This window comes from Beta vulgaris, chromosome 8 (genome assembly GCF_026745355.1).
Source record: "Beta vulgaris subsp. vulgaris cultivar EL10 chromosome 8, EL10.2, whole genome shotgun sequence".
In the NCBI taxonomy this organism is placed as follows: domain Eukaryota; kingdom Viridiplantae; phylum Streptophyta; class Magnoliopsida; order Caryophyllales; family Amaranthaceae; genus Beta; species Beta vulgaris.
This window is the reverse complement of record NC_079209.1, coordinates 32,700,502-32,720,207: the sequence shown is the minus strand read 5'-3', so window position 1 is coordinate 32,720,207 and position 19,706 is coordinate 32,700,502. Positions and strand designations below refer to the sequence as shown.

General features: G+C 38.5%; 1 protein-coding gene and 1 long non-coding RNA gene across 2 annotated transcripts; both read right to left on the bottom strand.

Annotated features, from left to right (window-relative positions):
* Positions 1–741: 741 nt before the first annotated feature.
* LOC130589800 (uncharacterized) lies at positions 742–3,740 on the bottom strand. The gene is made up of 2 exons (XR_008967463.1): positions 3,169–3,740; positions 742–970 (listed from the first exon to the last, which is right to left on the bottom strand). It is a non-coding gene; the product is annotated as an uncharacterized LOC130589800 (long non-coding RNA).
* A 2,347-nt stretch (positions 3,741–6,087) lies between these two features.
* On the bottom strand, positions 6,088–6,989 carry LOC130589887 (uncharacterized). Its single transcript, XM_057391517.1, has 2 exons — positions 6,804–6,989; positions 6,088–6,756 (listed from the first exon to the last, which is right to left on the bottom strand). Exons 1-2 carry the CDS (start codon positions 6,987–6,989, stop codon positions 6,088–6,090), a joined length of 855 nt encoding a protein of 284 aa, XP_057247500.1.
* Between the last annotated feature and the right edge of the window lie 12,717 nt (positions 6,990–19,706).

Here is a 19,706-nt window from a genome sequence, read left to right as displayed (position 1 = left end):
AAGCTCTCGAATAGAACAAGATGGAATGCATAACCTTTCTCCCTTGAAAAGATAACCATCATGAAGCACATATGCACCATAGGAACCCTTAGAACATGCCTCCATAATCTCCTTGAAGTGCGCATCCTCCTTGTAATATTCCTTCACTAGTTTAAAACCAAGAAGTCTTGAACTCAACACTCCAAGTAAAGAATGTCTCCTAGACAAAGCATCTGCCACCACATTAGCCTTGCCTTCTTTATACCTTGACGAGAAGTTGAAAGATTGCAAAAACTCCACCCATTTAGCATGCCTAGGGTTTAGCTTTTGTTGTCCATGTATATACTTCAAAGCTTCATGATCTGAGTGAAGCACAAAATGACTTGGCCGAAGGTAGTGACTCCAATGGTCAAGTGCTCTCACTATTGCATAGAAATCCTTATCATATGTAGAATAGTTGAGTTTAGCACCACTCAACTTCTCACTAAAATATGCAATAGGGCGCTTCTTTTGAATCAACACAGCTCCAATTCCAACTCCACTAGCATCACATTCAACCTCAAATGGTTGTGTAAAATCCGGAAGTGCAAGAATAGGAGTATTACATAACAAATCCTTAATAGTATCAAAGGCTTGTTGTAACAGCCCGATTTCCCGAGTTGCTAGGTAAATACACTTAAGATCCACTAATCACAATCAATGCTTAGTAAGCCTCAGATTAAACATTTACTCGCAGCGGAAACATAACCTATAAAACGATCCTGAAACCTGTGGGTTATTGGCCCACAAAACAAAATCCTTTATATAAGACTTCAATTACACCGATATCTCGACTAATATTCCCAAATATTGTATACAACGAAATATAAATATCTAATCTCAAATACACTATCTAGATACAAACTCAATCCATAAGCTACGACGACATCTTTATCTTGCTTCACTTCAGAATCCTGAGCTCACAACACCAAACCTGCAACAATGTTTGACTCTGCCACCCACCAAGTGACAGGCCACAGAAATGACAACACTATCAGCAAATTGCTGAGTACACATTGTGTAATAGAAAATACAAGTTTAGGTGTATTTTGAAAACTAATTAACACATAGTTATAATAACTGATAATCACATTTAACTCAGTTATTATAGTTTCATAAAATCAATCGTTTGGCATGAACGCGAGTGGAGAGGGGTACCACGCAGTACCAGCTGTCTCCAAACTATTGAGGGTCGTCACCCAGCCTTTTATTGTTATGCTTGCAAGACTTACCCGAACATGTCCTATAACGCCAGGAGTTCGCCCTTCTTGGAAGGCAACAGCTAGGGACTCTACCCGCCCTAACTCGGGGTGCCTATTCATGCCTCACTTTCATATTTATAAAATAAGATATTTAATGATTCATACTTGAATCCTCAATACTCATAACATAACACCATATTTGACCTTATCTGGTCTTAACTCATATCCAAATCATTTCCTCATTATCATACCAAATCATATTTTGAGAAATATAGTATTTTCGAACGATTTCGATAATTGAACAAAATGATACTTTTATAATAATCCAATAGCAATTCACAACTAACTCATAGAGATGCATCTATAATCATGACCATTACTATAAACGATATATGATATCTAAAATTTAGTATAACGCTCACAAGAGCATTTAAATATATTTTGCTGAACCTAAAGGTTACCTCAACTCTATAACAATTATACGAAACCTCCAATCATCATAACTTGATTTCCCATATCATCTTTAATGCTATACGTCTACATAGCCATCCTCAAACAACCACCTCACAGTAACATCAATCATCAATAACCAAACTTAACTATTTTAATTATCTTCTTCTAACGCAACCATTATGCTAATCAAACTGAATCCCGTAAATAGAAATTAACGAAGTCATTCCATAACTCATAACTCGACTTCATGCATATCAACTCCAACTACAATAATTATAACAGTCTCCCAATTCTAAGATTATGACTTCCATCGCATCATCAACAACGACTATCCAATAAGAACGATACAACAACAACATAATAACAACAGCACAAACAACAATAATACCACCTCCACCACCAACAATAACACCAACACCAATAACACAACATTAAACACAATAGCAAAACAACACAACCACAATACATCAGCTCAACCAACAACAGAAACCACCACCTACTATGCTCATAACAAACCTAAGTAAATCATATTCCCAAATTCATCAGTCCAACTTCTTGAATCATAATAACAAGATGAACCATATTGTTCTACTGAATACTTTGGATATATATACTTAAATTGTAAACCACATGATACTAGATCTGGACACATCATCGTAACCTTTTTAATCATATCCAAACTAATTCATCTTCCAAACTAGTAAACTATTTTAACTATAACCTGCCACAACATCACCACAACAACAGAACAACAACATAATAAATCTACCACAACCATCACAACTACTCCACAATAGCCAACACAACTACAACAACCACCATAACAACGGCGTAACAACAACAATAGGCAACAACTTCACAGCAACTCCACCACAACCACAATGACAGAACCACAATAACCCAACAACACTACTACAACAGAGCAACAACAACAATAGCAACTCCACAACAACTTCACCACAACCACCACAACAACTCCACAACAACTCCACAACAACAATAACATAACAACTCCACCTCAACCATCATAATTACTCCACAAGTCCATGTACTTAACACATTCCATTAAGAAGCATAATCGTAATACTTAGTGTATAAGTGTTGTTTAGGTCAAATAGAGCAACTACTACAACAGAGCAACAACAACAATAATAACTCCACAACAACTTCACCACAACCACCACAACAACTCCACAACAACAATAACATAACAACTCCACCTCAACCATCATAATTACTCCACAAGTCTATGTACTAAACACATTCCATTAAGAAGCATAATCGTAATACTTAGTATATAAGTGTTGTTTAGGTCAAATAAAACATCTCTAATGAACCTTAGCATGTTATACTCATGTAATATACTCAATATACACATAATAAAAGACACATCAATAAATAAATTCATTTCATAAAGATGCTTTACACTAGAAAGAAACAATCACCTAACTATAGGTATGGAAATCTCTAGGGTAAAACCAAACTAAGTGTGTACCTTTACTAAGGATGCTTAAAGCCACGAAACTCCTTAATCCAATTGGTTAACTACTCCTACAGATTCCCCTGAATGTATAAAATGCTAAAGATTAGTTTCAACAAGCTTATAGATATGAAAAACTAAGCTTAAATACAAGGGGTGTAAACTGTTGAACTTACATCAACTTATGTGATCTTTCAGCAAGGTTTTCTATATGAGTTTAAGGTCTAAAGATTGGAACTAAAGCTTGAACTACTTTGTATGGATGTCTAGAACAGTTCTATGTAAAGAAAAGTGGGTTTACAAGAGGAGAAAATAAGAGAAAGGAGACGAAAACCCAGAACAGTCTTTTATAGGCTGTTCTGGCGGTACCCTAGGAGGAGGGAAATGAGTTCTGGGCAAGGTCGGTTTCTTGGAGTTTCTGGGTGATTCTTGCTTGAGGTGTTAGCCTAAGGTGTTGGCTTTCATTCATAAAAAGGTCTTTGAGAGATCGATACTTAAGTAGCTGCTAAGCAGCTTTCTTTGAGGATAGGTCTGAGCTGTAATTTCAGCTGGCCAAGTTTTACTATGTAAGCAATTTACCTTATTGAGCCACGTAATACTTGGGAATAAATGACCATTTTAAACTTAAGACATCCCAAGCATGTCATATATCAAGTTTGGTTAGGTTATGAGCTCGGATTCAACCCCGAAAGGCTCTTTAACTAGAAGTTCGTCGTTACCCGATAAAACAATCTCCAAACAATTTTCATAATCATAATGTTTAAGGCTCTCAAGGACTTTTTAACTTATCTATTGGTTTCCAAAGCCTTATTAGCCAATAAGAATGATGGTTCTTATCCTCTTTGACCTTTCTTAACCTTTATGAAAGATAGTGCCTTATCCACAGGCTTTCTTAACCACTAAGAATGTTAGTGCTTATCCACAACCTTTCTTAACCACTAAGAATGTTAGTGCTTATCCACCTTTCTTAACCACTAAGAATGATAATGCTTATCCACAAGCTTTCTTAACCATTAAGAATGATGATGCTTATCCACAAGCTTTCTTAACCATTAAGAATGATGATGCTTATCCACAAGCTTTCTTAACCATTAAGAATGATGATGCTTATCCACAAGCTTTCTTAACCATTAAGAATGATAGTCTTATCCACTTTTAGCTTTCAAATAAAGGTTAAAAACAGGGCTATTACACTTGTTGAGCTTCCTTTGTCCATATGAACTTACTTTGTTTAATACATTCGGTCATAGGGGCCACAATGCTACTAAAATTGTGCACAAACCTTCTATAAAAAGAAGCTAAACCATGAAAGGAACGTACCTCAGAAATATTGGAAGGAATAGGCCAACTTTTGATAGCTTCTACCTTAGATGGATCCATAGAAACACCATCTTTGGAGACAATGTACCCCAAGAATGTAACACTAGGGACTAGAAAGTAGCACTTCTCTAGCTTCCCATAGAGCCTTTGTTGGCGCAACACCTCAAAAACTTCCTTTAAATGAGCTAAGTGTTCCACCACATTCTTGCTATAAACAAGTATATCATCAAGATAAACCACAACACACTTACCTAAGAATGGTTTTAACATCTCATTCATCAATCTCATGAAGGTGCTAGGTGCATTTGTTAATCCAAATGGCATCACAAGCCATTCATATAGTCCCATCTTAGTCTTGAATGCTGTTTTCCATTCATCTCCTTCTCTCATTCTAATTTGATGATAACCACTCCTCAAATCAATTTTAGAAAATATAGTAGAGCCATGCAATTCATCAAGTAAGTCATCCAACCTAGGAATAGGAAAACGATACTTAATGGTTATGTTATTAACTGCCCTACTATCAATGCACATGCGCCAAGTACCATCTTTCTTAGGCACCAACAAGCTAAGGCTGGTACTGCACATGGGCTCATACTTTCACACACATATCCTCTAGACATCAACTCTTTGCCTTTGCAATTCTTGTGTCTCTTGAGGATTACACCTATAAGCAGCTTTGTTTGCAATGAAGCACCTGGAACTAGGTCAATTTGATGCTCAATGCCACGGATGGGGGGTAAACTTGGAGGTAAGTCTTGAGGGAAGACATCACTATACTCATCAAGCACATGTTCAAGGTGCTTAGGAACCTTGTAAGTTTGTTGCTCCCCTTCTACTTCATTGGCTATTAAGATGTACCCTTCATGTTCTTCCTCCAATTCCTTCTCAATCTCCTTAGCACTTACTAACAATGTACCTTTCTTTGGAATAGGGGAAGGTAAAGGTTTTAAAGCAGTTCTCTTACCTCCAATTGTAGCAATGCATACATTGGTGCGGCCATCATACTTCACATGCCTATCAAATTGCCATGGTCGTCCCAAAAGGATGTGACAAGCATCCATGTTGCATACATCACATAGAACCTCATCTTTAAACTTACCAATTTCGAACACAATCAAGGCTTGCTTAGTCACCTTGATGCCATTATCATTACTAAGCCAATTAAGCTTGTACAGGTGTGGATGGTTTGAAGTAGGCCACTTCAGTTTATCTATAAGAGTAGTAGACACCACATTAGCACAACTACCATTATCAATTATTAAATCACATACCCTTTGTTTCACTAAGCAACGAGTGAAAAAGTTCTTGTCCCTTTGAGTGTGCTCCAAAGGGGCTGGTTGAGTGTGGAGCATGTGCCTCACTATAAGTTGTTGGCCTTCAGACACTGGCTCTTCCTCTGAATCAGCTTCATAAGTGTCTTCCTCATGCTCCTTTTCTCCTTTAAACTCCTCTTCTTCAATGTTTCCCTTAGCATATTCATCCTCAATTTCTTGGATGTCCCTTAAGGTCATCACCCTATTGTTAGGACAATCCTTTAAGATGTGTCCATAGCCTTTACACTTGAAGCATATGCGCCTCTCATCTGTGGCTAGGGGTGTAGAAGCCTTCCCCTTATCCCTTTAAACTTATCAAACTTAGAAGTAGATGCATACCTTCTTCCTTCTTGGCGCCACTATAGGGTTTCTCTCCTTGCTTCACAAAAGGCTTAAAGGTGGAGGCTTTCTTAGCCTTAACATACTTTTCAGCCCTCATAGCTACTTGTACCACCTCTTCAAAACTCCAATAAGGTTGTAGATCCACCTTCTTAGCTAGTTTCTTATCCAATCCAGCAATGAAACGAGCTATCTTATGTTCAGCTTTCTCATCTACATCACATAACATGTTGATTTTCTCAAACTCCACCACATATTCCTCCACACTTAGAGTGTTTTGTTGTAAAACTTGGAGTTTTCGAAACATATCTTGTGTAAAATCAGAAGGAAGAAATCTTTTCTTCATCCTAGTCTTTAGCTTCTCCCATGAATGTAGGCTTGGTTTGCCATCCTTGCGCCTCTTGTTCTTTAAGTTCTCATACCATAGGCTAGCATAACCTGTAAGCTTTAGGATAGCTACCTTAAACCTCTTAGCATCATCATAGTCTTTATAATCAAAGACTCTTTCCATTCTTTGCAGCCATTCAAGGAACTTCTCTGGCTTCATAGCACCATCAAAATCTGGAAGATCTAGCCTTAGCCCTCTATCATCATCCCTTGGTGGTTGTCTATGTCTTGGATGGTGGACCTCCTCATCAGACTAACTTCATGGTTGCTAGTATGGATACTCCTAACAGGACTAGGAGATTGGCTGCGTCGATTACCATGCATCCCTTGTTGCATCATGCGCATGAGTTCATCCATGCGTGTGGTTAGGTCTTCAAGCTGCCTATCCCTTCGTATATTTTGTGCTTGCTCCAAGCTAAGCCCTCTAGGGACTCTCCCTTCTCCACCCTCTCTTCCTCCTTGATCATTGTCCATGGTAGCCAAACAAAACTTGGCTTGGACGCCCTTGATTTTCGTCTCCAAGAAACCGCCTCAAACGCTTCAATATGAGTGTGGATGTATGTTCTTGGATGTTTTTATGGATCTTGGATGTTTTTCTTTCACCAATCAATAATAATGTTGTAGTACTTTGATGAAACTTTATGAAAAATCAAGAATCTTGAAAAAAAGATTGGATCTTTAAGACTTTCTTGAAGATCTATTACTCCCCCTTAAAGGAAAAAATTCGGACCCCCTTCAATGGATGTCACCTATGCTCTTGATACCATATGATATATTTATTCTTCAAGAATCAAATACATGTGCGGAAGCTAAGTAAAATAAATTAATAACAATAAAGCACAAACAATAACTACCAAGATTCAAGCAAGAATACAAAGACTCAAGCAAGAACTTACCAAGAACTCGAACCAAAGTAACCAGGATAGAACTTAGATTATTCAATGATAAAGACTAAGCCACCACAAGGAATAATACTAAGGGTTTTGAATGCATAAAGGCTAAGCCACCAACACTCAAGAGGGTTTGTAAACAATCAATGTTTAACACAAAAAACACTCGAAAACTCTTATTAATTCTGTAAAGAATTCGAACTACATAACTCCATATTTATACTACTTGATAAAAACATAAACCTAATAGGCTTAGGACAAGTCCCTAAGTCCTAGACTCCTTAGACTCTTTGAATCATGTAAAATCCATCGTTTTAAGAACGTAGGCAAAACCATGATTCCTAATACAATTAGAACTAAGAAAGCAATTAAAGATATGAATCCTAATAGCATTAGGATCCTCATAGACATGCTAGAATCACATGCCTATCCTCTACCTTGGTTGGTTAGCAAACATGCTACCACTTTAGTAGTCATTCCCATGAAGAGTCCTCCATGTACATCAATTGAGCCAAGATTTAAAGAGATGCTTTTATATGCAAGTGCTAGAAAACTTGCATCCATTACTCCCGTATCAAGAATGCAGCACATGCCATTTTGGGTCGTACTAGAAAAAATGCAATATTTTGAAACTTACTACTTTTCGTTAAAAAAGTCTTAACATATTTACAAAAATGTCATTACTATAAAATTCTAAATTATCATTACCACTCCCTAACTCACATGGGCCAATAACCAATTGGTCCCCTCTTTTAACTTATTGTTGTGGTTCTTACAAAAACCGCAGCAATAAACATTTAAAATGTAACACCCCCAAAATCCATACACATCTAAATTACGAGAGGACCGGTGATATGAGAGGACTGGTGAGACGAAGGGCCGGTGAGATGAGAGGACCGGCGAGACGAAGGACTGGTGAGATGAGAGGAGCGGTGAGACGAAGGACCGGTGAGATGAGAGGTTGAGAGCAGAGTGAGGTTGAGAGGAAGTAAAACGGCGTGTGAGTGGTTGAGAGGATGAGAGAATAAAAGTGAAAAAACCCTAACTGTTACACGCATCTTTTATATATTTTTTTATAATATTTTTTAATGATATTGCTGCGGTTCCTAACAAGAACCGCAACCATATATTAAAATATTATTTTAATATATTGCTGCGATTTTTGACAAAAACCGCATCAATATATCTGGTTAAATAGTCAACTTTTTTCAAAAAATTTCATGTTGAAACCATATTGCTGCGGTTTTCGGTCGAAACCGCAACAATATAGTTATTTTATATTTTTCCTTTTCTTTTTACGTGATATATTGCTGCATATGGGTAAAACTGCATCAATAAGCAATTATTCTACTAGTGATAAGAACTACCAATATAATTATATATTTGATTTCCTTTACTTAATTTATAAGTTACTTATAATTCCAAAATTAATCAAATTAAAATTTAATCAAATTACAACCTAATCAAATTACATTAAAATTACAAAATTAGGTTATACAATTTATTTAAGTAGGAAAAGAGAAAATTTATTATTATTTTTTTTAAAAAATATAGAGGTTACCGGATCCACTCGCCGGCGATAAACCCCCAGCGACATCGCACGAACTCCAACGACCACCACCCTGACCTGCGCGACACGCGACTACTCGCGAACCTCGACGGGCACCTTACTCAACCTTCACACTCGAGCCACCTAACATGAACCCGCGCGAACGAACCCAACCACGAACTACGGCCTCTACTCAACACAACTCGCACAAACCCTCGCATATCTCACGCGACATCACTCGCACAAACCGTCCCTTACCTTGCGCGACACCACTCGCACAAACCCTCACCTTGCGCGACCACACGAACCACGACCTATCTTGCGAAACATTCTGCGAGACGAACCTCGACTCACCACTCGAGCACTCGAACCTCGCGCACAACAACTCCAGCAGCATTGCACAAGTGACGCTCAACTCTAGCGACATAGGGGATGAGGTGACGAACTCCGACCGAATCAAATTTGTTATTTCACTATTTTGATAATGACATATAATTAAAGTTTATTTGATTTTAGTTTATTTTATTAATCCGTTTTTAGTTTATTATGTTAGATTTAATTTCAAGTGTTTTAGATTTATTCTTTTCGTTTTGATTATCTTATTTTGTTAGATTTATTTTTTCAGTTTTAAGTAGTTTATTTATTTTTAGACTTCACAAATAACATGTTAAATAACTTATGGAGAATTGATTAGGAGTTTAATCAAGATTAAGTTATTAAACCTTATTTGTGACAATCCGTAAATATTATGGAGGTAAAAATTTGATATATTAAGATTCCATAATATTCTGTTTAGTTAGTTTGTGTGCAGCATTTTATGTTTTCCTATAAACAAGGAGCCGCCAAAAACTAACCTAAGCAAGCGCCCCAAAATAGATCGTTGAGGTAGTTCCTACAATTTAGGAACCACAACAACCGACCTATTTACAATGCGTGTGAACGTGGAGGTGCGCGTGTGGTAGTGGCTGAGATTATGGAAATAACAACTGCCAATCCAAAATACAACGGACACATTATGGAGAAGTGGCTGAAACTACGTGTGATCATGGAGAAGATCACGGAGAAAAACTCGAGAAGATAGGTCTCTACAAATAGATGTTTGTAACGATCTTATTAAATATACTTTCAGAATTTTCAATGTAATATTTTTAGTGAAAGTACATTCGGTTTTTTTCTTCTTAGCAATTGATATATTATAGATTGGGTTGAGTGAATCTAAGTCTGTAATCATTTTGAGAGAAAAAGAGAAAGAGAAAGAGAAGAGAGAAAGAGAAAAGACTTCGAGTGAAGTCAAGGGAAGTCAACTGTTCAGGGGGAACAAGCTGACAAGGAACCAGTTCCTAGTGGAACAGAGTTGGTCCGAGTTTAGGTTGTACAAAAGAGAGTCTTTTGGCCTAAAGTTATTAAAGAGAATTGAGTCAAAATCCCTTATGATCAAGGTTTTTCTTCCTATTGGGCCTAGGAAGTTTTCCTTGTAAAAATCTCGTGCTCCTAAGTTCTTTCTTATTCATGCAATTATTTCTTTCTTATTCAACCATTCTTATATTTTCGCAAAAAGTTAGAAAATCTCTCCAACTACAATTCACCCCCCCCTCTTGTAGTTGTTTAAGTGTTCGTCCAAGACTAAAAAAATTCCTATTTCTTATTTCATTTATTTCGAAAATAAAATAAAACCAACCTTAATATAATTAGGTATAAAAGTAGGTTGTATATTTAAGTTATAATTATAGGCTTACTTAAACTGTATTTTTTTTATCAATAATATTAAAAATATTTTCAATTATATTCTTTATATTATCTTATTTACAAAAACTAACTCCCAAAATTACGGAGTATTACATGCTTCCCCCCTTAAAGGAAGTTTCATTCCGAAACTTTGAGGTAGTCAGTCTTAACAACGATCTTTTGCACATTTGTAAGTCCCAAAATTTCACAAGCATTTTCTAACTTTTGCATGTCACATAAGCTATAAGTGCACATAATTAACATACTTTAGGGCAAAAACGCGAAATTCTATCGTATTCTTCCCCCGTTAAAAGAAAAGTTACGGCCCCCCAACTCACCTACCTCTTGAAAAAGCTTAAGGTACTTCAGACGCATTACATCTTCTGCTTCCCATGTGGCTTCTTTAGTATTTTGATTCCTCCACAAGACCTTCACAATTTTGACGTCCTTATGTCTCGTGCTATGCATCTTGTAGTCTAGGATCTTGATGGATTTCTCTTCATAGGACAAGGTTTCATTTAACTCGACGTTTTCAGGTTCTAGGACATGTGACTCGTCAGGTACGTATTTTCGGAGTTGGGATACGTGAAACACGTTATGGATCCTTTATAACTCCTACTTTGCCTACTCTTGCCAAAATTTCATATGGTACTAACTTACGACTTAGCTTCCCCTTTTTCTCAAATTGCATCACTCCTTTCATTGGGGACACCTTAAGCAACACTTTTTCTCTAACTTCATAATTCTCTTCCCTTCGCCTCTGATCCGCATAGGAGTTTTGCGTGTCTTGTGCAGCCCTAATCTTCTCTTGAATGAATTGCACTTGATCCACAATATCTTAAATCATTTCATAACTCTATGAGGTCTAAATGGTCTTCCCATGATCCCTGGTATTCTAAGGCACAGGCTCTTAACATGTCTTCCAAGGTCTGAATGGTTCTTTCTGGTTGATCGTCTGTAGCTGGGTGAAAGGTTGTACTCATCAATAGCTCACTACCAAATGCTTCCTGGACCTTTTCCAGAAGCTCACAAGGAATCGCGAATCCCTATCTGACACTATACTCGTGGGTACTCCATGTAAGCGAATGACATGTTTAACGTATGCTTTTGGCTAGGGCTTCCATACTTCACGTGTCTTTCATGGGTATGAACCTCGCACTCTTATCCCCCCCGGGTAGACACAACAGTTCGTGTTATGACCTTCACTAATTATCTTTTGCTTCAACCCCTAACATTTTTGCAGTGCACACCACTGATCCTTATAGCGTATACTCCCATCTTGATGGATTTCAAACCCTTCTGCTCTCCTCCTTAAGTTTTGCTTTTACTCGCTCAAGTTTTACATACCCAGGTTGACCCCCTTTTATTTCATCTAGGAAGTTGGGCTAGATGGCTAAGGCACTCAACAACTTTTCTACTTCCCCTTCATGAACCACCTCTATTTAGAGTTTCAAAAATTCCTCACAAAGTTTGTCGGCAACCACCAAGGTGTCCAGGCTATGATTTGATTTGTGACTTAACACATCAGCAACAACGTTTGCTTTACCCTCATGGTACTGTATGTCTATGTCATAGTCCTTAACGAGCTATAACCACCTGCGTTGTCTCATATTAAGGTCTTTCTGGGTGAAGATGTATTTGAGGCTTTTGTGATAGGTGAAAATTCGACAGGTCATCCCGTAGAGGTAGTGTGTGCAGATTTCTAAGGCAAAAACAATTGCGACCAACTCTAGATCATGTGTTGGGTCGTTAACTTCATATGCTTTCAGTTGACGGGACGCATACGCTATGACTTTCCCATTTTGCATAAGAACACAACCCAATCCATTCTTTGACGCATCACTATAAACATCATATCCCTCATTCATGTTAGGCAAGGTTAGGACAGGTGCTCAAGTTAATCTCTCTTTCAGCGTTTAAAAGACTTTCTCACTGCGCTCATTCTTGTTAAACCTACAATCTCTCTTCACTAAGTTGGTCATGGGCTTTGCTATTTTGAAAAGTCTTTCACAAACCTTCTATGATAAGCGGCTAAACCCAAGAAGCTTCTTTTATGAATCTGTGACATTCTTTGGTGTAGGCCATTCACTCAGAGCTTTTGTTTTTGTAGGATCTACTAACACACCCTCCTTAGAGACAAAATGACCCAAAATTGACACTCTAACTAACCGAAATTCACACTTCGAAAACATTGCATACAGCTGGTTGTCCCTAAGTGTCTATAAAACAATATATACCTTTATCAGTGACAAACGCGGTCTTTTCCTGATCGTCCGGATGCATCAATATTTGGTTGTACCCGGAATATGCGTCCATGAACGTTAAAAGCTCGTGACCTGCTGTCGCGTCAACCATTGCATCTATATGAGGGAGAGGGAATGGATCCTTGGGACATGCTTTGTTCAAATCTGTGAAGTCGATGCAGACTCTCCACTTCCCGTTCTTTTTGCTGACCACCACGACATTGGCTAGCCAATCTGGATACTTTACCTCACGGATCTTTCCGGTGTCGATCAGCTTTTGAACCTCATCATTGATGACTTGATTCCTTTCAGGTGCGAATTTGCGTCTTTTCTGCTTTACGGGCTTGTGACCGGGATCGACGTTGAGTTTATGCGTGATGACATCAGGACTGATTCCTGTCATATCCTCATGGTACCAAGCAAAACAATCTTGGTTAGCTTTCAAAAAACGACTAATTGACCTCGTATTTCTTGCGACAACGTTGCTCCGATTCGAACGATACGATCGGGGATGGATGGATCGAGCATCACTTCATCCACGTCCTGCTCGCTGGGCGCGTCGGGCGCTGACCCATCCTTTAATTGCTAGATGGACGCTTTTGGGGGTTTGAGCGATGAACTATAGCATTCTCTTGCAGATTTCTGCTCGTCCTTTATTTCTTGGGACGCCCCACTTAGTTGGAAACTTCAGCAACCTTCATCTTGTGTATCCATGGAGTGACGAGAATGATGTTATACGCGGACGGGCAATCCACAACGTTGAATTTGGTCGGCAAGTTGACGCCTTTGGCTAACGTAGGCAATGTGACTTCTCCGACAGTATGTTGGGCTTCTCCACTGAATCCTACCAAAACAGTAGATTTTTCAGTAATATCTTTGTCGCACAAACCCATACCTTCAAGGGCGCTTTTGAATATAATGTTGGCTGAGCTGCCCCCATTGACTAACACCCGCTTCAACAAGCAATTACTGACAATCAGGGATATGACTAATCCATCATGATGTTCCACGTCGCAGACGTCGTCGTCGTCAAAGGTTATTGCCATTGCTTCGAGCTTGCGTTCTTCAGCTGACCTGCAAGATTTAAAAACGGCGGACGAGGGAGTACCCTTTCTTGCTAGCCTTTTGGCTGCGGAATACGTTAGTCCACATACATCAGACCCACCAGAAATAACATTGATTACCTTTACGTGCATGGGCGATGCAGGAGGGTCGGACTGCGCGGTATTCCTACCGAAGGACGCTTTACCTTTGTCGCTCAAGAGGTCTTTAAGGTGCCCCTTATTAAGCATGAACGCGACCTCTCGTCGCAACGCAATACATTCTTCCGTCTTATGGCCATGGTCATGATGGAACTGACACCACTTTGTTTGATCTTTTTGCGCTTCCGGTCGGTTGCTTTTTTTTTTAGCCAACGGACGGGTGCTCCGATTTTGGACAAGGCATTTACGACGCCTCTGACATCGACGTAAAATCCGTAAGAATCTAGATATGGGAAGGTCAACGACTCCGTCCTTGCGTCGTTACCTGCATTTTCGACAACGTCAGTAACATTGTTAACCTGATTTGAGCGATTATATGGGTGGCTTCGCCAATTATTCTTCTTGGGGACGAAAGCCTTTCGGTCAGCAGGGGTCTCTGGTGCACGTCAGGTTGATATGGTGTTAAGGATGGCATCATCTTCCTCCAGTCTCATCTGCGCTAGTTCTCGCGACTTGACTTCCTCGAACGTCTGGCACGGATACTTCGTCAGACGGTTGTATAACTTTGATCGCAAGATTAATCCTTTCCTGTAACATTCAATAGCAGTCTTAGTATCAAGATGTTTAATGCTAGTCATTTCTTTATTAAAGCGATTATAATAATCGCGAACAGATTCTTTAGGCCCTTGAACGACGCCATATAGGTCGCTCGTCTGCTTTTCCAGGCTACGACTGCCTTCGAACTTTTCATAGAAATTATTGACTAGGGTGGAAAAATTGCCAATGCTCCCTGGCCTGAGGGATCGGAGCCATTTGAGAGCGGGACCGGAGCGTGGCTCCAAAAGACTTGCACATGCATGCCTCTACCAAATGCCAAGGAATTGATGTTTGCGACATCCGCTGCTTGTACTGGGCGACATGCTCGCCTGGATCAGTTGAACCATCATAATTAGCAGCGAGGGTAAGCAGATTGAGCTTTTTCAGAAGCACAACCCTCGCGATCCTTTCGACGAATGGTGACTCTGCATAACCGTCTGGATACTCCACGATGCTTGGCGTCGGAGCCCTTGGGAGCTGGGACATGAGCTTCATTAAGCGCTTATTCTGCTTTTCGATCTGGACCATGCGCTTCGCCATGAGATTCGCTTCTCCTTCGCCTTGACCGTTCTCTTCATTGTTTAAGGGCTCTTCATCCTCAGGCTCCTCACTATCTGACTCAGAAAGGTTCCCCATGAAAGGGATGTCGTTCATATTAGCGCGACGTCGGACCTTCGAAGCTTTGGACGACGCTAACTCTTCCTGCAATTTCTGGATTCTCTCCTGCGACGTCGTGAAGTCGGTAGCTAGCTGCTCTCATCTGTTCGTATTGTCTCTTCATTTCCTCGAGGTTAGGTGTTTCTCCCATTTGATGGATTTTGGACAGTAGATAGTCTGGTTATGCCCCACGGTGGGTGCCAAATTGTTTATGCTAAAATTTATCACTTACGACGAAATTAAAGTTAGGGATGATTTAACCAGATTACGTTTAAGAAAATGCAACAAACGAATGCAATGGGGATCAAAGGGGATGAACACACAAAAATGGTGACGCGGAAAACCCCAATGAAGATGGGTAAAAACCGCGGGTGGATGGAGATCCACCAATCTACTATGGTTCACTGTCTTTCTTAGTGAGTGACTGACATTAAAAAAGTTCTTTTCTCTCAAGTGTTCTTCTGATAATGTTACGTAAAAAATGACCAATGATCCTATACCCTCTTTTGTATGCCCTTTTTCCTTCCTTGGCTCTTTCTGAACGAATACATAATAAATTCACTAATTATTACATTAATTTCGGTCCTTCAATATTGGGAGATCTTCCTCATTCACGCTCCAACGTCATGATCCCTGCTCCTCAACGGCTGAATTTACACCTCATTACACTCCTTCCATATATAGCTAAATCGTTACCACTTAATGCTCTGCTCCAGTCTCGCGTTCTTCGCCGCGTCTTTAAGTCATAGTTACTTCGTCATCATGTCAGATGGCATCATGTCATCGAGTCATCACGTCATTGCGTCAATGTCATCCTGTCAAAAAATTCAGCCATAACAATATGTTAATTCTTATCCTAGGCGTGGCTATGCCTGATCTTAGGCGTGTGATGCTTAAGTTTAGGAGTTTATGGTTTATCTTTTTAGTGTTATTTATCTTATTAGTTGTTAGTGTGTGTTAGGACTTAGGGTGTGCTAGGATTCATCTTAGGCGTGTACACTGTCCACGAGCATGAAACCTCCGAGCATGAACAAAGGGAGTGTTGAACCCTAGTTTTGATGCTGACATAGAAACAAAGATGCAAACTAAGTAGTGAACTAATGAGTTATTTAAGTGTATGATGTTTAAGGTATCAATGAAAGGAACTGGGAGAATACGAAGTCAAGGAAGAAGTCAAGAGAGGATTTCAAAGGCTAAGTAAAGAAGTTTCTATATTGATACTGGAGCAAGCATTGGATCAAGAAGAATAGAAGCTAGGCGTTTTATTTTCTAGTTCCAATGTAAAGGAACAAAGAAGAATGGTAAGGAACATGGAGTTTATTTGAGAATGAGGTTTGTTCCTTTGTAAGGAACAAACTAAGTGGCACTAAACGAATTGTTAAAGGAACTTGTTATAAAAGGAACTAGACTTAGGCGTGCATAAAGTATAACGGTTAAATATAATTGAGTAAGTCATGCCTAAATTATAGGAAATTAGTTTTATCTAATTTCAAATATAATGATAAAATCAGTTTTAAAAAGAAAATCTGTTTTAGAAAAGATTTTTTTTTCGGAAAATAAAAGAAAATAATTATCCGGTTTTATAAAGATTTTTAAAAGATATTATTTTCTTAAAGATTAAAAATTCAGTTTTAAGATAAAAATGTTTTTATAAAACTGATTTTCGGATAAAGCTCAAGGAACTCCTATTACTTAGGAGTATGGTGCTAAAATATCCACGTTCATATTAGTCATGGGATCATGGGACATGATGAGAAAGTGTTCCTTAGGGGAAGGAACATCATGGGTTAATGGACTTAACATGTAATCGATTTAACTCCCACGTTCTTTGATTACACTATAAATATGAAGTCTAGATAAGTTCCAAAGTGTGTCTGACTAAGTAATTAAGTGAGTTTAACTAATTAAGTGTCAGTGCCTTCATTCTCTCATAATAGCCATTTGTTCTTTGTTTCTTACTCTAATTCCACTAAACTTATTTCAATCAATTGTATTTTGGTTTTTGGGGTAAGGGAACTTTGAGTGAAGTTCTGTAAGAGAGAGGCTTTGAGTAAGCTTGTATGTGAGAAAACTTCGAGTGAAGTTGAGAGGAACTGCTGTTAAGGGAACAGTGGCTCAGGAACTTGAGTTTAGGAACTCAAGGTGTGGCTCGAGTTAGAATTAGGTTGTAACAAAGTTGTTTGGCCTAATTAGTGAAAGGGTTGAGTTTAAAATCCCTAGTGGTCGAGGTTGTTTCTTCTTGTTGGGCCCAAGAAGTTTTTCCTCGTAAAAATCCCTTGTGTTCCTCTAGCTTGTTTATTCGTTTAAGTTTTAATTTCCGCAAAAAGTTACGTTTATTTCTACACCTACAATTCACCCCCCCTTTTGTAGTGTTCCTAGGGAAATAACAATTGGTATCAGAGCTAGAACTCACGTAAGATAGGAAACCCTATTGAGAAAAAGATCCAAGGAACAATGAATACCACCGAGAAACTTGAAGAAGGTTATTCCACTCAAAGGCCTCCTATGTTCAATGGGAAGTACTACAACTATTGGAAGAACCGCATGGAGATATTCATCAAACTGAAAACTATCAGGTATGGAGAGTCATTGAAGTTGGTGATTTCGAAGTCACAACTACAAATGACAAAAATGAGGTAACTCTAAAACCCCTCTCTGATTATGACAAATCTGATTTTGAAAAAATGGAAGTAAATGCCATGGCTATTAAACTGTTGCATTGTGGACTTGGACCCCATGAACATAATAGGATCATGGGATGCAAATCCGCAAAGCAAATATGGGATTTACTAGAAGTAACCCAGAAGGAACTAATGAAGTTAAAAGATCGAAAATTGATTTACTTATGAATCAATATGAACTGTTCTGCATGAAATCAAAGAAAGCATCCGAGACATGTTTACTCGTTTTACTAACATTATTAATGAGTTGGCTTCTCTTGGAAAGTTTATTTCATCTGAGGAACAGGTTCGAAAGGTTCTTAGGAGTCTTCCTAAGGACAGATGGATGGCTAAAGTCACGCTCTCAAGAAACAAAAGACTTCACTAAGTTCAACTTAGAACAGCTGGCAGGGTCACTTATGACTCATGAGCTTCACCTTGATACTGAATATGGTGAAAGCTCCAAATCAAAATCAATTGCTCTCAAAGCAGATGATGAAGATGATTCGGATTTAGAAGAAGAAGAAGCAGCCCTCATGGTTCGAAAATTTCGAAAGATGTACAGGAACATGAAGAATGGAAACTTCAAAGGTAAAACTAAGAAATTTTCTAACAAAGCTGCTTGTCATAAATGTGGTATACAGATCACTTCATCAAGGAATGTCCTCTTTGGGAAAATGACAAAACCAAAGAAAGGAACAAGGAACGCTTTGCTGAACAAAGAATCAAAGCACCTTTCTCTAAGGCAAATGTCGCAAAGCTATGATAGCTGCTTGGGGAGATTCAGAGACGGAAGAAGAAGAGGAACAACAACTGAAGAACAGCAAACCTTTGCCTTAAATGAAGAAGAAAGATAAGATTGAGTAAGTCAACATGGTCTTGAGTCAGACTTAGATGTAAAACTAGGCTGAAATATATGATCTTCTTTATGATGCAATTCTTGAATGTAGAGATGAACGTGAAAAACGTAAAAAACGGAACAAGCCTTAAAGGTTTGCAAGGAACACATAGAATGGCTTAAGAAAATGAGAACAGATGTTGAAACAAGATTCTTTGATTTATTTGATAAAAACTTAAAAATCAAAGAATGTATGAAAGTTTGAAAAATGAAAATTATCTAATTAATTTAGAGATTTCACACTTGAAGGAGTTTGTCCCTGTTCTGAGTTCCTTTGATATAAGATCAACCCCTTTGAAAGGATACAGATCTGAGATTGAAAATTGAATAAAGAGAAAAATATTTTAAAGGAACAGATCTGTAATCTTAAAAAGGAACTGGTTGTCGCAAGGAACAGAGGCAAAATCATGAAAGTTCCTAAGTGGATTGAGAAACCACAGACCAAAGGAAGGAAGGTCTTGGTTTTGAAAACTACAAGAAAAGGAACAAGACAAAGAAATATGTTGATCTACCTAGTGATAAGTTCTGTATGTATTGTGGCAAGGTAGGTCATTACATAAATCAATGTCAATTAAAATCTGAGATGATTGGGAAAAATGTGACAATAAGTAAGAAAAAATGGGTTGTCAAAACAAATCCTAGTCAAGAACAGGAACCCACGAAAGATGGGGTTCCTACAACTAACACTAGTTGATTTTTGCAGGTTGGAGTGAGGGGGAACAACACATGGTATCTCGATAGTGGTTGTTCCAAGCACATGACAGGAGACA